Consider the following 20,039-nt stretch of genomic DNA (forward strand, 5'->3'; position numbering starts at 1 on the left):
TACTTCACTTGCTCCTTTTTATTTGGTGCTGCATCCAGGAGCGAGGCAGTGTGGATGGAAGCCAGGGCTTCTCTAGCCTCGCGTCCCCCATGCTCCTCCAGCCCATGGTATGTATCGATGAGGGGCAGAGGTCTTGCTTGGGAGGCTCACTGTCTTCATGAGGCATGCCTCAGCCTTGGGTTTGTCAAGTCTGGCCTTGAACTTGCCTTTGGCCTTGATCTTCCTCTGGGTGCTAGGAAGATTTCCAACTTCAAAGGGTAGAGAACACAAGGCATTTCCAGGATGCCACGGGGGAGCAACAGCCTCGGTGTGAAAGGAGGGGAGAAGGAGAAGAGATGATCAGGAATCTGTCCAGGAAGGGGTTCCAAGGGAGACAAGCCCTGCCCTTGGGGCTCCAGCAGCCTGGGAGCTGCCCTCTGCCCTACCCTCCAGCCCTGACCCCAGTACTCAGCACTGCCTGCCAGGCTGCGAGTCACAGTTTGAGGCCCACCTTTCTTGGTTTCAGGACGTTGGATGCCAGCTTGAGCTCGGGGTTAGGTGGGAAGCAAATGAAAACCTTGGCGGTAGGTAGAGTCATCAAGGCCTTGCCTGTGGTCGACAGGGCCTTAGGGCCCACCAGCTTGCTGTGCTGCAGTCTGAGGACTCGCCCCTGGGGTCGGAGCACATAGGAGGAAGGCAGCCGGGCCTTGGTGTGGAAGCTGGGGAAGTGGTAAGGGGCTGCGGGAGCAAGAAGGGCTGTGAGGGTCTGGGGAGGGCCCAGAGCTGGCAGTTGCCCCTCCAGGTGTGTGTGGAGGGAGAGGAGGTGAGGGCTGGGGCGTGTGAGGGCAGATGGAGCCCTCCCGGTTCCTCCTCCAGAGGCCGTGGGAAGGACACGGGGTTTGGGGTCCAACAGACCTGGGTCTGCATCCCAGCTCGGCCCCTTCTGAGCTGTGCAACCTCGGGCAACTTCCTTAAACTTCCTGATTCCTCGGCTGGAAAATGGGGATAATAGCACCTACCTCGCTAGGCTGTGAGGACTAGAGGAGCTGCTTAGGTAGCAACACAGTGTAGACTGTTAGGTGCTGCACAAACAGTCCTTCCTTCCCCCAGAGGCGACTTTGTGTGGAGGCAAGGTCAGAATACTGTGGCAGGAAAAGCTTGGGCTATGGAGAGAGATGGGCCTGGCACTGAGCCCTGGCATCTTTGAAATACAGACAATTGCCTCGCAGGGTGACTACTTTGTAAGTGATGGCCTCTACTCGCTACCAGTGGTTCTTTGGTGGGGCTGTGGGTGGGGGCAAATCCAGGCGGTTAGGAGGGGCTTGGAGAGCGGGAAGAAACTGCCTTGGGCCCCTGGGGTATTTGGGGGAAATGGTCTTACCCAGGGCCTGGGGGTTCTTCAGACTCAGTGGCAATCTGTTCAAGGGGTGGGGCTGCCTGTCCCCACTAGCAAAGGTCATGGTGAAGATGCAGCCCATCCCGGTGCTGGAGGGGTCCCACTTCGGGAGATTGGGGCGGACCAGGGCTGTGGCACTTTTCGCCTTGCCTTTCTTCCCCTTTCCAGGGGCCGAGGTGGTGGCAGTGGAGTCTGGCTTCTCAGTGTGCCCCAGGCTCCTGGCCCCAGCAGCCTTCCTAGGAGCTGACCTGTGGGTAAGAGTCCCCAAGTCCTTGCCTTCCCCAGAGCCTTGCTGGGTCAGCAGGTGAGGGAGAGCTGGGCGGACCCCTGTCCGCCGGTGACACATTGCCAGGGGCTTCTTGATGGCAGAGCCCTCTACTAGGAGCCGGATACCCACATACTGGGGTACCTCCACGGGAGGCTGTGGGAAAGAAGAGGAGACAGGCTGTTCAGACAGTGGTGTTGGAATCCTAGGCCCAGAAGGACTCAGGGCAGAGATGGATGGAATTAATTTCTGGGGCTGAGAAATGAGAAGCCCACCTCTGTCCTCTCAGGGGTCTGGCGCTGGAGGCCTGAATCAGTACCTGGAGAGTCACAGGGACCCTGAGATTAGTAACCCAGAGGACTGCGGGAGTCTTAGCCATGCCCCCACCAGCACCTCTCCACCCCTTGGCCCTCCTAAGCTGCCCCAGCCCCTGCTGGAATGTGTGTGGCTCTACAGTACAGGCCACTGCCAATGGACAGCTTCCTGCGTTCAGCCAGATTCTCTGAAGAGAGAATTCGGGTTATGACACCCAGACAGATAAGGGGCTCAGAGCCTGCCTACAGCCTTGCGTGAACCCAGGTTGTGGGGAAGCAGAAACGGAGAGACTTTAAGAAGGCATTCTGTGGAAAGAATGAAGTAGCAAATATGCAGAGGGAGGCAGAGAATAAGGTCCAAGAAAGGAGCTGCTGTACAATTTTCAGCTCCTGTTAAGCTGTACTTCCTGCAGCTGGGCTCCAGGAGAGCCCCTGTGTCTTGCTAAGAACTCCCCTTTTAATGTGGAGCTAGTTTGAGGTGTTTTCTGTGTCATTAAAGGATCCTGATGAGAATCTATCTAAACATCAGAGTTCCCTGGAGCTTGTTAAAAATATAGCTATCAGAGCTCCTGGAAAGCCCACTTGGTGAAGGAAGGCTCATCTTTACAGAAGAACCTCAATGAACAAACGTAGAAGGCATGACAGAATTAGAAAGATACCATGTCACAACTCTAATACAGTAGGCAAGAATCAGAACTGGATAGCATAACAAGTAGGTGAAAAGGATGACGGGAAAATGCGTCATTTGTACACGGCCAAAGTATCCCCTTACAAAGTAACTGGTCATTGCAAAGGGGAGGATGCAGCTTACCATGGAGAGAGCTGCGGCCACCACTGTAACCCCATGGTCAGACTCAGCATCCTTAATGGTGAGACACTCTGGCAGTGTGTGCCTTGTGATGCCACGTGAGGTACCGGCATCACCTCTCAAGTGTTCTTGCCAAAAATGTTTAACCTGAACCTCATCAAGCTGTTTGACCTAACTTCTAGTTTATAGGACATTCAGATAACAGAAGAACAAGTTAACCACCACCATGAGGAAACAATCAGATAAATCCAGAATGTGGGACAGTGCTACAAAACAGCTAGCCTGGTCCCTTCAAAAGATCCAAACTATGAAAAAAAAAAGCAGTGGGGCTGTTCTAGATTAAAAGAGATTAAAGAGCATAAAAAGAATAAAATACCTAAGAATAAATTTAACCAAGGAAGTGAAAGACTTGTACACTGAAAACTATAAGACATTGATGAGAGAATTGAAGAAGACAGAAATAAATAGAAAGATATTCCATGCTCAGGGATTAGAAGAATTAAATTATTAAAATGCCCATACTAGCCAAAGCAATCTACAAATTCAAAGCAATCCCTATCAAAATTCCAACAGCATTTCTTCACCAAAATAGAAAAAACAATCCTAAAATGTGTATGGAGCCACAAAAGACCCTGAATAGCCAAAGAGATCTTGAAAAAGAAAAACAAAGCTGGAGGCGTCACACTTCCTGATTTCAAACTACATCACAAAGCCATAGTAATCAAAACAGTATGGTATTGGCATAAAAACACATAGATCAATAGAACACAATAGAGAGCCCCAAAATAAACTCACACATATATGGTAAATTAATTTACAACAAAGAGGCCAAGAATATACAATGGGGAAAGGACAGTCTCTTCAATAAATGGTGCTGGGAAAACTGGATGTCACATGCAAAAGAATGAAACTGGTCCCCTACCTTATCCCACACACAAAAATCAACTCAAATGGATTAAAGACTTGAATGTGAGACCTAAAACCATAAAATTCCTAGAAGAAAACATAGGCAGTAAGCTCCTTGACATTGGTCTTGGCAATGATTTTTTGGATTTGACACCAAAGACAAAGGCAACAAAAGCAAAAATAAACAAGTGGGACCACATCAATCTAAAAAGCTTCTGCACAGCAAAGGAAACCATCAACAAAGTAAAAAGGCAACCTACTTAATAGGAGAAAATATTTGCAAATCATGTATCTGATAAGGGGTTAATATCCAAATATAGAAAAACTCATAGACAGCTCAATAGCAAAAAAACAGTCCGATTAAAAATGGGCAGAGGATCTGAATAGACACTTTTCCAAAGAAGACACACAGATGGCCAACAGGTACATGAAAAGAGGCTCAACATCACTAATCATCAGGGAAATGCAAGTCAAAACCACAAGGAGATATCACCTCACACCTGTTAGAATGGCCATCATCAAAAAGACAAGAAATAACAAGTGTTGGTGAGGATGTGGAATAAATTTTTAAAAATCAGTCAGAAAACCAATGTCAAGGATTTCCGAGCTCTGAAAGTAATTTCTTGTGGCAATTAAATTAAATATCCTAATCCTTCTGATTAAGACTCAGCTTCCATCAGTTTGGCCACAGGGAGAGAATGTGCTGAGGGGATGACCCCAGTGTCCTGGTCTTTGTCACAGTTACTGATCATATCTTAAATTAAGATATTGGCAGTTGGGTTTTTTATCTTTTTGGAACAAGGTGAGTAAAATAATTACAAGATGAGCCAAATAATGATAATAATAATAGTAGCGTCTACTGCTATTATTGAGTAAGAGTAGTTGACTCTTACTCTATGTCTAGGCATTTTACAGTGATGCCATTTATCATGAAATGCCTAACAACCTTATTAGGTTATAGCAATGGTAGCAATGTGTAGCATTTACTCTGTGCCGGGCCCTGTTCTAAAGTGCCTTACCTATATCCATGCGTTTAAATCTAATACTTTATAAGGTAGGTACTATTTTCATTCCTGCTTTACAGATAAAGAAACTGAGATCCCTGGAGGTTAGGGAGTTGTTCAAAGTCAAACAGCTCATGGGTATTGAGCAGGCATTTGAACTCAGGGAGGTTCAAGAGTCTATGCTTTTAACACTATGCTATATGCCTGGATATGTTACCCACACATATTAACCCATTTCCTCCTCCCAAACCCCACAGGGAAGATGGCAATAGCACGTCCACCTTATAAATGAGGAAATGGAGGCTCCAGGAGGTGCGGTCGCTAGACTAAGTCACTGTGGCAGGACAAGGACTTGAACTGGGTCTGTCTGACTGCAGTGCCCTGTGCCTCACTATGGGGCTGCCTGGAAGAGGGGGCAGACTCCTTGGAGGCCTGCCTGGGCTGGGCCACCTCACCTGCTTGTAGATGAGCTCAAAGGCTCCTGTGTCACAGTTGCGGTCCAGCCGCCGGTCAATGACCACACGCAGGGTATCGGCTTGCACACCGGCACAGAGCCGGGCGGTAACAGCCGTAGAGGGCGCCATGGTTGGACTGGCGTTGATCTCAATCAGCCAGGGCTGGAAGTCCTCACCAAACACAAAGTCAGCGCCATAGAGCTCGAAGCTGGCCTTCCGACCCTGCACAGTGTCCTGGGAGGTCTGCAGGGCATGGATCACTGCGGCCTTCATGCCCGGCACAATGACAGTGGCCCAAGCATTCGGGGCCCCCATGTCCCGAAGGTGGGCCTGGAACTTCTGGCTTGACCACATGTTGTCCGAGGGCAGGAGCGGGTGCCGATGGCATGAATTCTCCAGGTGCTTCTGGATGGAGTTGTTGCACAGGTGCACTGAACTGGGACAGAGAACAGAAAGCTGAGGTCTGGTTCCCTGTATCCCTCCCCCCAAAACTTGGGGAGGGCAGCCAAACCCTGGAACCAGGCCTAGGCCACCTTTACTGTTCAACCTGAGATGGGGCCCTGCTAGGGAGGACAAGGAAGGACAAAGGCTTGGGTGCCATCTCATTCTTCTAGGGCCAGAGCCAGTCTTCTCTCTCAGGATCTCTCTGAGGACATCGACTATGGGGGCGTCAGTATTAAGTGCTTTGTGCATAGTCTCAGCTAACCCTCCCAGTGCCTGGAAGATAAGAAGGTGGGTAAGAGCATGGGCCCTGTGGTCACCAAGACATGAGCTCAAGTCCTGGCTTCACCACTGACTAGCTGTGAGATCTTGGGCAAGTCATTTAACCCAAGTGCTCCTTCCACATCTGTAATGGGGGAAGTAACAGGACCCACTTCATTGGGTTTTCACAGATGACTGAGATAACATACAACAAGTGATTAGCATCAGCCACATACGAAGCTCTCAATAACTGACAGCTATACTTATGAGTTTCGTGTGACTGCCTCCATTCTTCAGATGCGGACATTGAAGCTTCGATAGGTTTTCACTTGACTAAAGTCACACAGCTTGGAAGCTGCATTAGGTGGAATTTGACCCCAAGGCTCGACAAGGCTTCCTCTCACCCCCCAAGTTAATACTGCAACTTGCCTCTTTCCTCTTGCATTTCTTCTGCTCCCTTACCCTGCTCTACATTTTCTTTTTCTAACACATATTACATTTTAACCTATTAGATAATTTTACTTATTATGTTCATTATGTTCATATATGCTTGTCTGTTTCCCCCTGCTGGAATGTGAACTCTTGAGAGCTGGCCTCTTGTTTTGTTCACTGTTGTAGCACAGGTGCCTAGACCAGTGAATGGCACAGGGTACACACTCGGTAGGTATCTGCTGGATAGAAGGATAGGTAGATGGATGGAGGCCTGCCTGCCTGCAGAGTCTGTGTTTGGAGCCCAGCATTGCACTGGAATCTCCTGTTCCTTGCCAGCTCCCCAACTAGACCGAGAGCTCATGGGAGGTAAGCAATGGGGCTCACTTGTCCAGGTTCTCCAGGGAGAAGGGTTGTGTGGAAAAGCGGATGTAGCTGTCACGGTAGAACCACACGGTAAGTGGGTTCCAGTCAGTCACCAGGAACCACTGTCTCAGGTCAAACTTGGTGCCAAAGATGAGCAGGGGCCGCTCAATATACTTCTGCACCACCCACTTGCCATCCTTCATCATCATGGGGTTGCCATCCACCAGCTTCAGCATCTCCTCCAGATGGTCCATGCACATGATGCCTAAGGGGAAATGGGGGGAAGGGATAAGGTCAGGCTTGGGCTGGGAGAAGGGCCAGGGGACCACGGACAGCTTCATCACAAACTCCACAGAACTGACTGGGCCAAGTGGGAAAGGATGTTTCCCACCCTGTTCCCTTTGGCAAAGCTAAGAATAGCTAAGCATTTAAAAATTTTTAAAATTAACCAGTTTTGTTGGTTGAAAAGGAATATACACAGACATAAAAATTCAAACAGTACTGGACTTTTTAAAAAACTATGTGCAGGGGCTGGCCCTGTGGCCGAGTGGTTACGTTTACGTGCTCTGCTTCACCAGTTCGAATCCTGGGCACAGACATGGCACTGCTCAACAGGCCACGCTGAGGCGGCATCCCACATGCCACAACTAGAAGGACCCATAACTAAAATATACAACTATGTATCGGGGGCTTTGGGGAGAAAAAGGAAAAATAAAATCTTTAAAAAATAAAAATTAAAAAAACCCACAGAACACTATGTGCAGGGGCCAGCCCCATGCCTGAGCAGTTTTCTCATGCTCCACTTCGGCAAAACCCTGTCGCTGGTTCGGATCCTGGGTGCAGACATGGCACCACTCATCAGGCCATGCTGAGGCGGCATCCCACATGCCACAACTGGAAGGACCCACAACTAAAAATATACAACTATGTACTGGGGGGCTTTGGGGAGAAAAAGGAAAAATAAAATCTTAAGAAACAAAGCAAAACTGTGAGTATATGACTTTGATTAGTTTTTTTTCCCCAATAATTAACAGAATACAAAACAAGAGAAACAAAAAGTAGGCCGAACCAAAAGCCTATACAATAAAATACATCTCCTTCCTCAGAGGCAGCCAGCTGCTGCTTCCAGGTCCTATGAATATCCTCCCTGGTTAAGGAGAGCCTATACATGCCTCAGTTTCTAGGATTCTATACATTTAAACATCTTAAGGATTTAGAATAGTGCTTGGCACATGTGAGCATTCAGTAAATGTTAACTCATATAATTATTATTAGTTACCTATAGAATAAATTTCTAGCCATAGATTTGCTGGATCCAAGGGTATGTGCATTTTTTCACTTTATATTACCAAAGACCATCTACCAATGTGCACTCCCAGCAAGAGTGTGTGAGACTGTGTCTGCCCACATTCTACCAACACTGTTGATTATTTTTGCCATTCTCCTAGGTAGAAAATGGTATTTTAATTTTATGGTTTATAACGAATCAACGAATGAATCAATCAATAAGTATCTTATGCTTATAAGGCATTATTTAATGCTGATAAACATCAGAATCATTGCAAACCAAACACACACTCACAATCTTAGTCTCATTCCTTCACTGGCTCTCAAAGCAGTGTGATTGCCTGCCAATGGCACAGAATAACTTGTGCCTGGTTCCCCAAGCCAGATCCTTTCTCAAATGGCCAGGGTGATCACCAAGATTCCCAAGAACACGATGCCTTGTGTAACCAAAGATTAAGACTGCTCATGCCCTGTGACCCAGCAATTTCATTTCTAGGAATTTATCCTAAGGAAATAAATGGAAAGGCCACATAGATATTTGCAGAGGATGTTCATCATAGTGTTGCTTGTAATAACAATCAATCAGTCAATAAGCGAATAAATAGGAAAAAACTGGCAGCCATCTAAGCATCCATCAGAAAAGGATTATGTAAGTCCATGACAGCACATCCAAACAAGACTAGACCATGCAGCAGTAAAACAGAATGAAGTACGAGAATACATTCTGTACTTTCATATACGACTCAAAAACAGGCAACACTAATTTATGGTGGTGTAAGTGAGACTGAGGAGTCCCACTGTGGGGAGGCGAGACCGGGAGGAGGCATGGGAGAGCTCTCCAGGGTGCAGCTCACGTTTTCCTTCACGATCTGAGTGCTGTTTGCATGAGTGTGTTCACTTTGTGACAATTCCTTGAGCTGTATACTCACAAGGTGTACGTTTTTCAATGAAGCATATTGTACATACATTTCAACGAAGTTTTTCTAAAAATGGAGAGAAAATGTTGAAATTTGGTGCTAGGCATATGGGGATTCATTGTATTCTTCTCTCTGCTTTTGTGTATGTTTGAAAGTATCCATAGCAAAAAGCTAAAAACAGAAGAAAAAAAACCAGATCTAGATGTACTGAAATGGAGTGATCTCCAAGATCTATTTAAGAAAAAAGAAAGGTGCAAAAAAGAAATGAGTAATATTAACTGATATGGAAAGATACAATAAATGAAAAAAGGAAGGTACAGAATAGGATGTTCTTGTTTAAAATAAAACACACACACACACAGACTCTCCAGATGCATAGAAGGAAGTGAAGAAAGGTGAAGAGAATTTATCTCAGTGAAATCAAGGGTGGCTTGTACTTTCTTCTACTTTTCTGTATTGTCTGATATATATTTTTATAATACATATTTTCATACTCGGAAAAAAACCAAAGTAACTATTTCCTAGGCAGAAAAAGAAAAGACCACGATGCTGGTTTTGAAGTGATATCCCCAAGAGGAGAGTCCCACAGTGTCTGCAGCTGCAGAAGCCCCATGCCGACACAAACAAATTCACCCAAGGGCAGTCTTTGGAGGGACCTGCCAAAAGGCTGTTTTCTGTATCTCGGGAGTCCTTTAAGCAGTTTTTAAATGCTGGCTAATGCACCATCCAGCTTGCTGGCTCTTCTGTTCAAATTCCATTCATGCTGGACTGAGTAGCCAGAATAATAGCTAAAAATAATAGCACTTATATAGCAGTTACTATGTAAAAGCACAGGATCTAAGCACTTTACATATATTAGATTCATTTAATCCTCTCTGGTACGTATTATTGGCTTCATTTTACCAACGATGAAAATGAGGCACAGAAGAGGTTACGTAACCTGCCAAAGTTGTACAGATAGTAGGAGGCAGAACTTTGGTTTGAAGTCAGGCAGTCTGGCTCCCAGCATCCATACCCTTAACCACTATGCCACACCTAACAAGGATGCCCTGGTCGGATCTGAGAGCCCTTAGATGACAAGCAACTGCACATGGGTATCACCAGATCTACCTAAAGCATTAACCCAAGTCCAAGGGCAGGAGAGGAGGAGCTGGCATCACCATCGCAGCAGCTGTTTATGAGGTGACTACTCTGGGCCAGGCACCATGCTGAGCTTTAGATGTGCTACTTCATTTAATCCTCACTTCACAGGAGGTATTATCATCCCTCATAGATCAGGGAACTGAGGTTCAAAGAGGCGATATAACTTGCTCAAGGTCACACAGCATATTAGTAACAGAGCTGGGATTCGAATGCAGGCCATTTGGCTCCAATAGAGCCTGCACTATTAACCTCCCTGGCCTCTAGATGGGGAGGCAGGTCATAGGGTGCTGGTGCAGGAAGCAGGGGCTAACCCCACCTCGTCCACGGGACTTGGCTCCTGGCTTCACGATCCAGATGTTGCGATCTCCCTCCATGTCCATCTGGGGCACCACAGTCCGCAGCTGCTGCAGGATGTCCTCACAGCGCCGGACCTGAGTGTCGATGTGCCTGAGTTCTGCCCCCTCGCTGTGGGGAGATGATGGGACTTGGGCAATGCTGGGCTGGGGGCAGCCCGGTGGACAAGGCAAGGGGAGACACAAGCCCCCCTGGCCATGGTCCAACTAACCTTGGTCGCACCCTCCCCTAGAGATCCAGATAGGTCTCTCCCAAACCTCCATCCCCACAAGCTGTTCCCACAAATTGTAACCTGCCCAGGGCACCGTCCCAGACTGCTGGGATGGGAGAGGATGGGAAAATTCCACCTACTGCATCCCCTCCCACTCCAATAAGCCACCTTCTGCTGCCTCCCTTTCTATTACAGTAACACTACCTTTGGCAGAATTTAATCATACAGCATCTAATGATAAGGCACAACTATGTGCCAGGCACTGTGCCAAGGGCTTTATATACGTTATCACCAATCCCTTCTATGGTCCTGCCAGAGAGGCATTACTGGTCCCATTTTAAAGAAGTGTAAACTGAAGCCTGGAGAGTTAAGGGACTTGCCCAAGGCCACACATTGAGTTAAGTAGCTGAGCCAGGATGCACACTCCTTCCCGCCTGATGCCTCCACCCACAGGTACTTTTTGGGGTTCATCTCCTCCTAATCTGGACCTAAGACTGGTGGATGGTTGGGTCCTTGCCTCGTCTAATTCCTGTCCAGCACAACTGAATCATACATCTCCTCATTTTATTTCTCTTCCCATCACTTAACCACCTTACACCGATGCTTAATTGGTTATTGTCTGTCTCCCTTGACTGGATTCAAGCTCCATAAGAGCAGGAACATGTCTTGTAGTTTTATTCTCTGCTGCATTCCTATCGCCAAGCAGTATACCTGGCACTTATTAGGCGCTCCCTATGAGTCTGTTAAATGAATGAATGGTTGGCTAAGCAAGAACTTTAGCAGGAGCCTGCCTCAGCAAGTGGGCTGTAGAGATAGGGGCTCATGGACAAAGAGGGAACCTGTTCCCTACAGGGCACAAAATGTCCTGAACGAAACCAAGTCACAAAATGCCTCAATGGCGGCTTCATCCAAACTCCTCCATTTCTTTTCTTCTGACTAAACAGGAAGGAAGCCACTGGACGCGAACTTGCCTTTAACATCTCAGCCTCCTGAATGTTTCCAGCCGTGGAATAAGAAGGCAGCAGCAGCCACTGGGGCAGTGCCAGGAACAGGGACAGCCAGAGCAGGCTTGGCAAGGCCTCTCATTCTCAGAACATGGAAGCCCCCTGAGAACAAGGGGCACCTGCCCATGCCCCACAGTCCTGGCTGCAGAGGTACTCACTGGACCACTTGGTAGTAGTGCTGGAGGAAGAGGGACCAGCCCTCAGGGCTGAGATACATTGGAGCCTCCAGGTCCTTGTCGATGTCCATGTGGGCCAGGTTGCTAAGGTGCTCCTCACATGCACGCAGAGCCTCATCCACAAACTCTGAGGACACCATCCCCGGCTTTCCGTCCTGTTTCTCGGGCTGCTTGTCTCCTGTAGAAACAAGGAGGGGCCTGTCACTATCCCACATGCAAAGCAGAACCTGACATGTGCCTTATTACCCCAAGGCCTGTCACTTACCTAGGGTCTCACCTAAATACACTTGAGGCCCAACACACACTAGCATCCCCTACTGCCGTGGGACCTCTTACTCACCTGAGGCTTTGTTCTAAATTCACCTGCCACCCTAGCACTTGCCCTTGGCCCCTACTGTCCCACTGAGGCTCCACCCTAAATGTCCCAAAGCCTCTCTGCACCTATGGCCTCAGCACACACTTGCAGCCTCTCTGCTCCTGGGACCTCTGACACACCTGAGGCCCTTGTGCTCCTGATTCTGGCACTCAACAGTCTTCTTTGCACCTGACACACCCAGGAGACAGCAATAGGGAGGTCTCCCTTTGGAAGAGGCAGGGATTTTCCTCCTCCCACTAGAGCTGCCCCTTACTTCCCTGAATCCCTGGCTGATGGGCCCCTGGATTACAGGATGGGGGCTTTGCGGTAGGAGCTAAGTCCAGAGAGAAAAAGGGTAAACAATGGGTTGGGCCAAGAAGCAGTGAGGGATTGTCTGTATCCTCCTCCACAAGGCACACGGGGTCCTCAGACCACCTGAAACTACATGGTTTCATTTCACTGCTTCCTCCTCCTCAGAGACCTGAGCTCCCCACAGGCAAGGATGGACCATGTCTTCTTAGTCTGTCCTCTCTAGAGCTCTTGGCCACACTGCAGGCCCATGGGAGAGCTTAATGAGGCAGTGGATTGACTAACAAATGGATAGGAAGACAGGTGGGTGAGTGATTGCAACAGAAGAATGGACAAGTAGATGGACTGGAGGATAGACAAGTAGCAGATAGGAGGATGGAAAAGCAGAAGGGTAGATGGGTCTATGGAAGGACAGGTAAGGTGGAGGAGTGGACAGATGGACTGGGAGTGTGGAGCTGAGAGAAGGTAAGAGAATGAGTAGACTGATGGTAGGGGGATAGGTGGGAGATGGATGCATGAATGGATGGATGCATAGGTGAATGTGAGATCAGTGGGAGGGTGGGTGAGTAGGTGGGTAGACGGGTGAGTAGACAGATGAAAGGACAGATGAGTGGGCAGATGTATGGATGGGTTGGTGGGAAGGGGTGGTGGATGGGCAGATGGATGTGGATAATACATAGATGTGTGGATGAATAGATGGGTGGATGGATGGGAGGATAAATGGGTGGGGGAGCAGAGGTAATGGAAGAACTTACCTGAGGCCTCTTCCTCTTCTGCCTGGATAGAGTATGACTTCCATTCGGACTTGACCACCAGCTTGAGAACGTTGCGGGCAGCTGTCAGCCAGAAGTCCTCTGCTCCCGGGGCAGGGGATACCCTGCTCAGCCCCTAGGCTCCAGGCCTGTTCTGGTTCCGGAACCTGATCATGACCTACCCCATTTTGGATCCGGAACCTGACTAATATCTGACACTAGAACCTGGGTTAGAACCTGGCTTCTGTTTCAGTTGTAGAACTAGACCCAGAATTCGACCTGATTTGGCTTATATGCTGTCTTCAGAATCTCCCCTGGACCTGTTGTTTGATTTCTCTCTTCTGTTCCTGATCCACTTTTGATACTTATTCTAGCCTGAGAACCAGACCTTGGCCCAAAACCTATTTCAGATTTGGAGACTAATTTAAACCTAGCATGTAATCTGGACCCAAATTCTGACCTGAATTTAGAACATGTTCTGGAGTTGGAAACTATTCTGCCTCACAAGCTCCAAGTCTAGAGCCTTTTCTACATCTGGAACCCAATCAAGCCAGCGGAATTTGACACAGGCCAGGAACCTATCCTGGATTCCAAACTCAACCCATCGGCCAACTTTTAGAACCTGCTCTAGAATGTGAGCTAAGCTACCTAAGCTCTTCTGGAGGTCTGGGTTGACCAAACTAGGAGGCTCATTAAGGGAGGTACTTAGGGAACGATAAGGATCAGGGCTGGAGAAGGAAATCTGCTGGTAGATGAGGGCATGAGAGAGAGGCCCATTGCTCTCCAACATGAGCCAGGGCTTTGGCCCTCATCCTTCTGCCCGTCCAGGCACGGGGCTAGGCACCTCCTTACCTATGAAGGCCTTTTTGTCATCCTCAGCTCCCAGGCGGTAGCAGCGCGGGAAGAAGGAATCAGCATCAGCCTCGTCAAACCACGGCAAATTGCGGAGATTGAGACACAGACCCACCTATGGAGTTAGCCGCTGAGGGGGCAGGGTGGGACTTGCCCACAGAGCCTTCAAGGGACCCCCGATGCTCAGCACACACCCAGACAGCTCAGGGAGACCCTGCTTGGACGTTCTCAGAGCCTCTGCCCCACTTGCTAGGCCTGACTCTCTTGTATCCATCTCCATATGTTTGCCCATGAGGTTCCCCCTGCTGAGAGTGCCCCGAATCCCTCCCCTCCCCCCTTCCACATTCTGAAATACCTGCTTCCTCTAGGAATCCTTCCCACCTCACACTAATAATATATGAGCAGGTCCCAATTAGAAAGCCCTTCATTCTTGCCACAAGCCTAAAAGATAGGTCTTATTGGTATCCTCATTTAAAGAAGAGGAAACTGAGGCTCAGAGAGGTAAAACCACTTGTTAATAAACCCAGGTAGATAGAATGGATTCATCAGGCAGATAGCCTCTGCTTAGGAGGGTAAGGGCCCTCTTTCTCACAGTCATTGGAATTGGTGTTTGTTCTGGCTTCAGATCCTGTTTGGATCCTGGAATCCATTTTAGTCATTATGTCTACATGTGGCAGGAATGCTGCAGGGGTTAGATTTGAACCCTGGCCTGCCTGTCTGATGCCAAATTCCACTGAATTATATACCTCTCCCTCTCCTGAGTACTCTCTCTTACTGACAAGGAGAGCAGGGAGCCAGGCTGCCCACTCAAGGGCTGGGGGGTTTGGAAGCTGCCATGCCCACGCCCTGGGGAGCCCACCTTTGTGGTAAAGGAGCCAGCCCGGGCATAGTGGTTTATCATTTGATCCTTGGAGAGAAAGCGGCAGTCCAGCACGTCCCGCCGAGTGGTCCAGATGAAGTAGGGGATCTCGTTCCGAACCATGCGAGACTGGGGACAGGGGAGGAGACAGGAGGCTGGTGTGGGCAGCACAAGGCTTGAGGCAGCTTCCCCCCTCCATGCTGAGCAGGGTGGGTGAATGGAAAGAGAGGATATTTCCAGGGTGGCCTCTGGCCCACCTGCCATCTTTGTGTGAGGTAAGGAAAGACATCTCTTCCTCCAGGGCACACGCTTGGTCAGCAGAGAGTAGGCAGGCTTGCAGCCTCCTTTGGCCAGGTGCCCCTAGGCAGTGACCAAGCCGCACAACTGAACACCACACCTTGTTCTGGCCCATGGCCATCAGTGACTTGCTCAGTGACAGGACAGTGACTTCAAGCTGATGGGCACATAGAATGTGACAAAAGGCTCTCTCGTTGGCTCTTTCTCTCCATCCTTCCTACAACTCTGGGAGGTGGGATTATTAATAAGCAATAACACCACATGCCAGGCCTTGTTCAGCTCATTTAATCCTCACCACAACCCTATGAGGTAGGTGCTACTGTTATCCCCATTTCACCGAGGAGGGAACTCAGGCACAGGGAGGGTCAATGTCCAAGGGCTCACAAGGTTGAGCCATATAAAATTGCCAACACTCAACCTTTCCTGACAGAAAAATGGCAATTTGGTATAGTTAAACTTAGTAAGTAGTGGTTCCAAGATTTGAAGCCACGTGTCCTTACTGCTACACATATATCCTCCACATTATCATATCAGCCTCTTTTAGAACTTTTTAAGCCCTTCTTTCCAGCCTTCACTTGCCAAGGGCAGAAAAAGGAGACGAACGACGGGGTTTTTATTTGGAAGGGGGAATAACCAGGCGTGGAGGTTGTGCCAGCTTCTGACACGACCTAACAGAGTTCTGACCCCAGGCCTGCCTTGTGTGAACTCCATTACGTCCCTCACCGCGCTGCGGGCCCATCTAGGCTTTAGAGAAGCAGTTGGTTTTTACTACAGATGGGGAAACTGAAGCCCAGAGAAGGAAAGGACTTGTCTGAGGTCACCCAGCTGGACTCTAGTGCTCTCCTTCTGACTAAGCAGCCCTCTGGCCCCTTACCATTAGAGCATGTGTCCCATCTAGGTCATCAAATTCCAGTAAATCATCGAAATCAAACAGCTGTGGTGGCTGGAATGTCTCGTCTTCATCTTCATCCTCTGTGGATGCAGAGCCCAGGTCTGGTGAGGCCCCTGTCCCTGCCCATAGGCCCGTACCAAAACCTCAACCCTGGGACAGCAGGAATGAAAGGAAAGGGGCTCAGGAGGGGCAGTTTGTGGAAAGGGAGGGACTGCTCACCGTCCTCAGTGGTGTCGCTATTACCCACTACTGAGCTATCCAGATCCTTCCGGGGCAGAGGCAGGGCGGTGCCCGAGTGACGGACCATCTTCTTCTCCACCCAGCCCCTCCGGCGCAAGAGGCACCGGATCACCGGGTAGCGGCCTTGGATCATAAAGATCTTCTTCTGCTGTAAGTTTAGAGAAGGATCATTGTTCAGTAAGTATTACCTAAGTGCCAGATATAGGAAATATAATGGTGAACCACAGTTACGGTCTCTGCCTTCAGGAAATTTTTATCTTCCAGTAGGGGAGACAGATTATAAACAAGCAGGGAAACAAATATGCATAGTAATAATTATAATGGTAATAGCCAATATTTATGGAGTCCCTACTATGTGCTAAGCACTTATATACATTCTTAACAATAATATGTATTTTTAATAGATGTTATTACCCCCGTTTAACTGATTATGAAACAGGGGCATATAGAGGTTGAGTACCTTGGCCACACAGTGGTTAAGTGAAAAAAACAGGGATTTAAATCCAGACTTGTTGGCTCCAAGAACTGGATACTTAACGGGGACCCAGAGAAACCAGAAATATATTCATGGTCAGGGAACGTTGAGAAGGAGCCATGAATGTACAGAGCTGGGCAAATGGCCATTCAGGTGGAGGGAAAAGCATGTGCAAAGGTGTTGAGGCTGGATACAGGTCAAAAGGAACTGGAAGGAAGCCAAGGGAGTGGAGTGTGGAAAATGAGGACAGAGCTCCTGAGCAGGTAGGCAGTGGCTAGACTGTGGAAGGTCCCGCAGGCCTTGGGACGGACTTGGATTTTATAAGAGCAGTGTGAAGCAACAAAGGCAAAGGGAGAGAGTGATGCGATTGGAGGCTTTGTAAGTTCGGCTTGCTGCCGTACAGAGGATAGATGGAGGGGACAGGAGGAAGCAGGGAGAACATTTAGAAGGCTGGTGTGGTTTGTGTAAGAGAGAAATCACCATAGCTAGAATGAGGGTGATTACAGTGGAGATGGGGAGAAGGTGATAAGAGCTAAAATAGGGATGACTGGTCCTGCTGACGGGATTAGATGTGTGGGTGAGTGAACAGAAAACCAGATTTCTGGCTTGAGCAACCAAGAGATGGGGAAGACCAGAGACTAGGGAGGAGGACAGGTTTGGGGAGGAAAATCAAGAGGATGGTTTGGGACATGGGTTTAAAATTCTTACAAGTTCTCTGGGTGGAGATGTCAAATAGGCGTACCGAGTGTGGAGTTTCCAGGCTGCGCTGGAAAGGGCATGGAGGGGGCACAGCACACTGACCGGACTCACAGTCAAGGAGACAGGTGTGGGGAGGGATCCAGGGAACCGTCAATGTCCGGAGGAGCCTTCAAAGGCAACTGAAAAGCAGCAGCCAGGGAGGGTCAAAGGAAAGCCAGGTGTGTGCTGACAGCCAAGAGGGAAGGGGGTGTGGGGCAGCAGTGTACAATGACACAGGGTGCCCAACTGAGATTAGGACAGAAAAGGAACTGCTGGATTTGGCTCTTTGGAGGTCACCAGTGACCTCGACTATAGTGGTTCCCGGGGACTGGGGCAGAGCAGGGAGCTAGTGTGGTGGGAACTGAGTGAATCCCAGGTGAAGAAGTAGACAATTCTGCCAAGAAGTTCTGCTGTGAAGGGGTACTGACAATTGGGGAGGTATTTGAAGATGTGTGTGGGATCAAGGCTTTTGGTTTTTTGTTTGTCTGTTAAGGATAGGAGAAAATAGTGCAGGGAGGCAGGCCGAGACACTCTCAGGGCCCTTTCTAGACCTCCCAGCCCCCTCCGACCTTGACAGCTCTCTCCACGTGCATCTTGGCGCTCCTGAGCCGGCCCATGTGATGAGACGCCTTGGAGAATCCTCGCCAGAGGACAAGGGAACCTGCAGAAAGATCCGGAGTGGGATGGGGCAGGATGGGGGCTCAGCCTGGCATCTCTCCCGGCCCCGGATGCCCACACTCCTTCTCTTTCTCCACCCTTCATCCGGATGCCCACCCTCTACCACTCTTCTCTCTACCCACATTCCCTCTACCGCAAGCCGTCTCGGCCTCGCCGCCGCCCCCGCCTCAGGCCAGGATGGGCTGGCCGCAACGCGCCTCACCGTCCTGCGGCGAGGCTTCCTCCAGGGCCGACGCCTGCGGGGGCCCGAGGGGGCGGGGATACGCGGCGCCCTGGGCAGGGGTGCAGCGAGCGAGCGACCCGAAGGCGCAGCCCAGCGGGCGCGCAGAGGCGGGGCTGCCCGTCCGGCGTTTGCCGCCTGCGCGAGCCCCGTCGCACCGGGCGGAGGTGGTCCCGGGCCATGGCAGTGTCTCTGGAGGCCGGGACAGGGAGTGGCGCGCCCAGGGCCATGGGGCGGGGGAACTGGTGCGTGGTTCGGGCAGCTGCGGCTTCTTCGGCCAGCTGCACCCCAGGTCGCCCTCCTGGAGGACCCAGGCGGCGGAGCCCCGGTGTGCGGCCCCCCACTCCCCGGGGCTCAGGAGCAGCGCCGCGCCGGGGCCCGGCATCGGCCCCTCCCCGCGCGGGCCCTCCCAGTATCCCAGAGCCCGCCTCCCCCTCCGCGCGCCACCGCCTCTTGGGGAGGGCCCTGCCCAGGCCTGTGCCCGGCCCTCTGTTCCGAGGCCCCGCCCTCTGTTTGCTGTCGCCTTGGAAACCATTCCGCACAATCTGGCCGCCAATGGCGAGTTCGCTGGCTCACTCCAGCGGGCCGAACTCCAGCCCTCACCTGCCCCAGACCCTTGATGAGCGGGTCACTGAAGGTGGAAACGCAGAGCACTGGGGCTGCCAGTTACTATCGGTGTCATTGTCCCTTGTGCACTTCCTGGAGCTTCAGTCATTTTACAGTATTTATAGAGCATCAAGCGCTACGGATTGGGCTAGGCGCTGGGGGCCGGAAGAATAAACAACAGGTGATCCCTGACCTCACGGAGCTTACAGTCCAGCGGAGGGGAAACAAAAAGCAAGCAACAAAGGCATACAACAGCTGTAGGTACGATCCTGGCAATGAACAAGCAATGAACTGAAACCAGGAAGGGGGCATACTTTAGATAAGGCAGTCAAGGTTGTCCTGTTGGAAGAGGTGACATTTAAGCTGAAGCCTACGGAGTGCAAAGGAGTTCAGGAGTTGACCAGGGAAAAGGGGAGAAATAGCATTCCAGGGATAAGAAATTCTCCGCACCAGCCCCGAGAAGGGTTCAAGACCCTTTCTGGGGAACTCATGGCAGCCAGTGTGGCTGGAGCCTGGTGAGACGGATCAGATCTGCAGGGCCTGGCATATGGGGCTAGGGTAAGATCCTTGGGGCTAGATTTGAAAGCCAGGGCAGGATATAGGGGAAACAGTGATAACAGTGCAGAGTGCACAACCCCCACCCCCACCCCACAATAACTTGGAAATGGAAAATTATCATTTAAGTCAACTGCAGAAAAAATGTAATAAAACAGTTATGCACAGTCCCCAAGACAAGACTGTAAGTAACCTTTTTGGAGATAGTGGCAAAATACTATACTCAAAAGTCACAGGTGAGATAAATAAGGCTCCAAGGTGTTAAATAATTTGCCTCATATCGCACAGCAGAACCAGCATTGAAGCCCAGGTCTGACTCCAAAGCCCTACTTTTAAACATAAACATTATTAAATGTAAGTCCTTGTTAACACTTAGACTCGTTGCCTATTGGTCATGGAAATACCAAACAGGCAGTTTGAGAGGCAAATTCTAGCAGTGCCCATTGAAGCAGAGTCCAAGAAACCAGTTTCGTGTGCGGGTAGATCTTCCTGTAC

General features: G+C 49.7%; 1 protein-coding gene and 1 long non-coding RNA gene across 22 annotated transcripts in view; one reads left to right on the forward strand and one right to left on the reverse strand.

Annotated features, from left to right (window-relative positions):
- The window catches only part of TTLL3 (tubulin tyrosine ligase like 3), a 20,398-nt gene continuing 359 nt past the window's right edge, over nt 1-20,039 (reverse strand). The window contains exons 1-16 of one of the 21 annotated variants that reach the window (XR_011527358.1): nt 18,366-18,478; nt 18,055-18,146; nt 16,252-16,420; nt 16,015-16,112; nt 15,101-15,297; nt 14,844-14,972; nt 13,985-14,099; nt 13,136-13,234; nt 11,699-11,894; nt 10,288-10,436; nt 6,646-6,889; nt 5,128-5,563; nt 1,526-1,796; nt 895-971; nt 491-717; nt 1-303 (exon numbers count right to left, since the gene is read on the reverse strand). Coding sequence is in view for 13 of the 21 variants with exons in the window: in XM_070576581.1 (XP_070432682.1) it covers nt 73-303; nt 491-717; nt 1,361-1,796; nt 5,128-5,563; nt 6,646-6,889; nt 10,288-10,436; nt 11,699-11,894; nt 13,136-13,234; nt 13,985-14,099; nt 14,844-14,972; nt 16,015-16,112; nt 16,252-16,420; nt 18,055-18,146; nt 18,366-18,768 (3,024 nt within the window). In the remaining 8 variants the exon portion in view is untranslated. Of the gene's footprint in view, nt 304-327; nt 972-1,360; nt 1,797-5,127; nt 5,564-6,645; nt 6,890-10,287; nt 10,437-11,698; nt 11,895-13,135; nt 13,235-13,984; nt 14,100-14,843; nt 14,973-15,100; nt 15,298-16,014; nt 16,113-16,251; nt 16,421-17,489; nt 17,621-18,054; nt 18,147-18,285; nt 18,862-20,039 lie in introns of those variants that run through there. The other 20 variants (XR_011527354.1, XR_011527353.1, XR_011527355.1 and 17 more) reach the window with 20 other exon arrangements.
- Nucleotides 18,924-20,039, forward strand: part of LOC139076096 (uncharacterized) — an 8,762-nt gene continuing 7,646 nt past the window's right edge. Inside the window, exon 1 of the long non-coding RNA XR_011527363.1 lies at nt 18,924-19,250. This is a non-coding gene — a long non-coding RNA (uncharacterized lncRNA). The remainder of the gene's footprint in view (nt 19,251-20,039) is intronic.

The sequence above is a fragment of the Equus przewalskii genome, chromosome 15, assembly GCF_037783145.1.
Source record: "Equus przewalskii isolate Varuska chromosome 15, EquPr2, whole genome shotgun sequence".
Taxonomy (NCBI): Eukaryota; Metazoa; Chordata; class Mammalia; order Perissodactyla; family Equidae; genus Equus; species Equus przewalskii.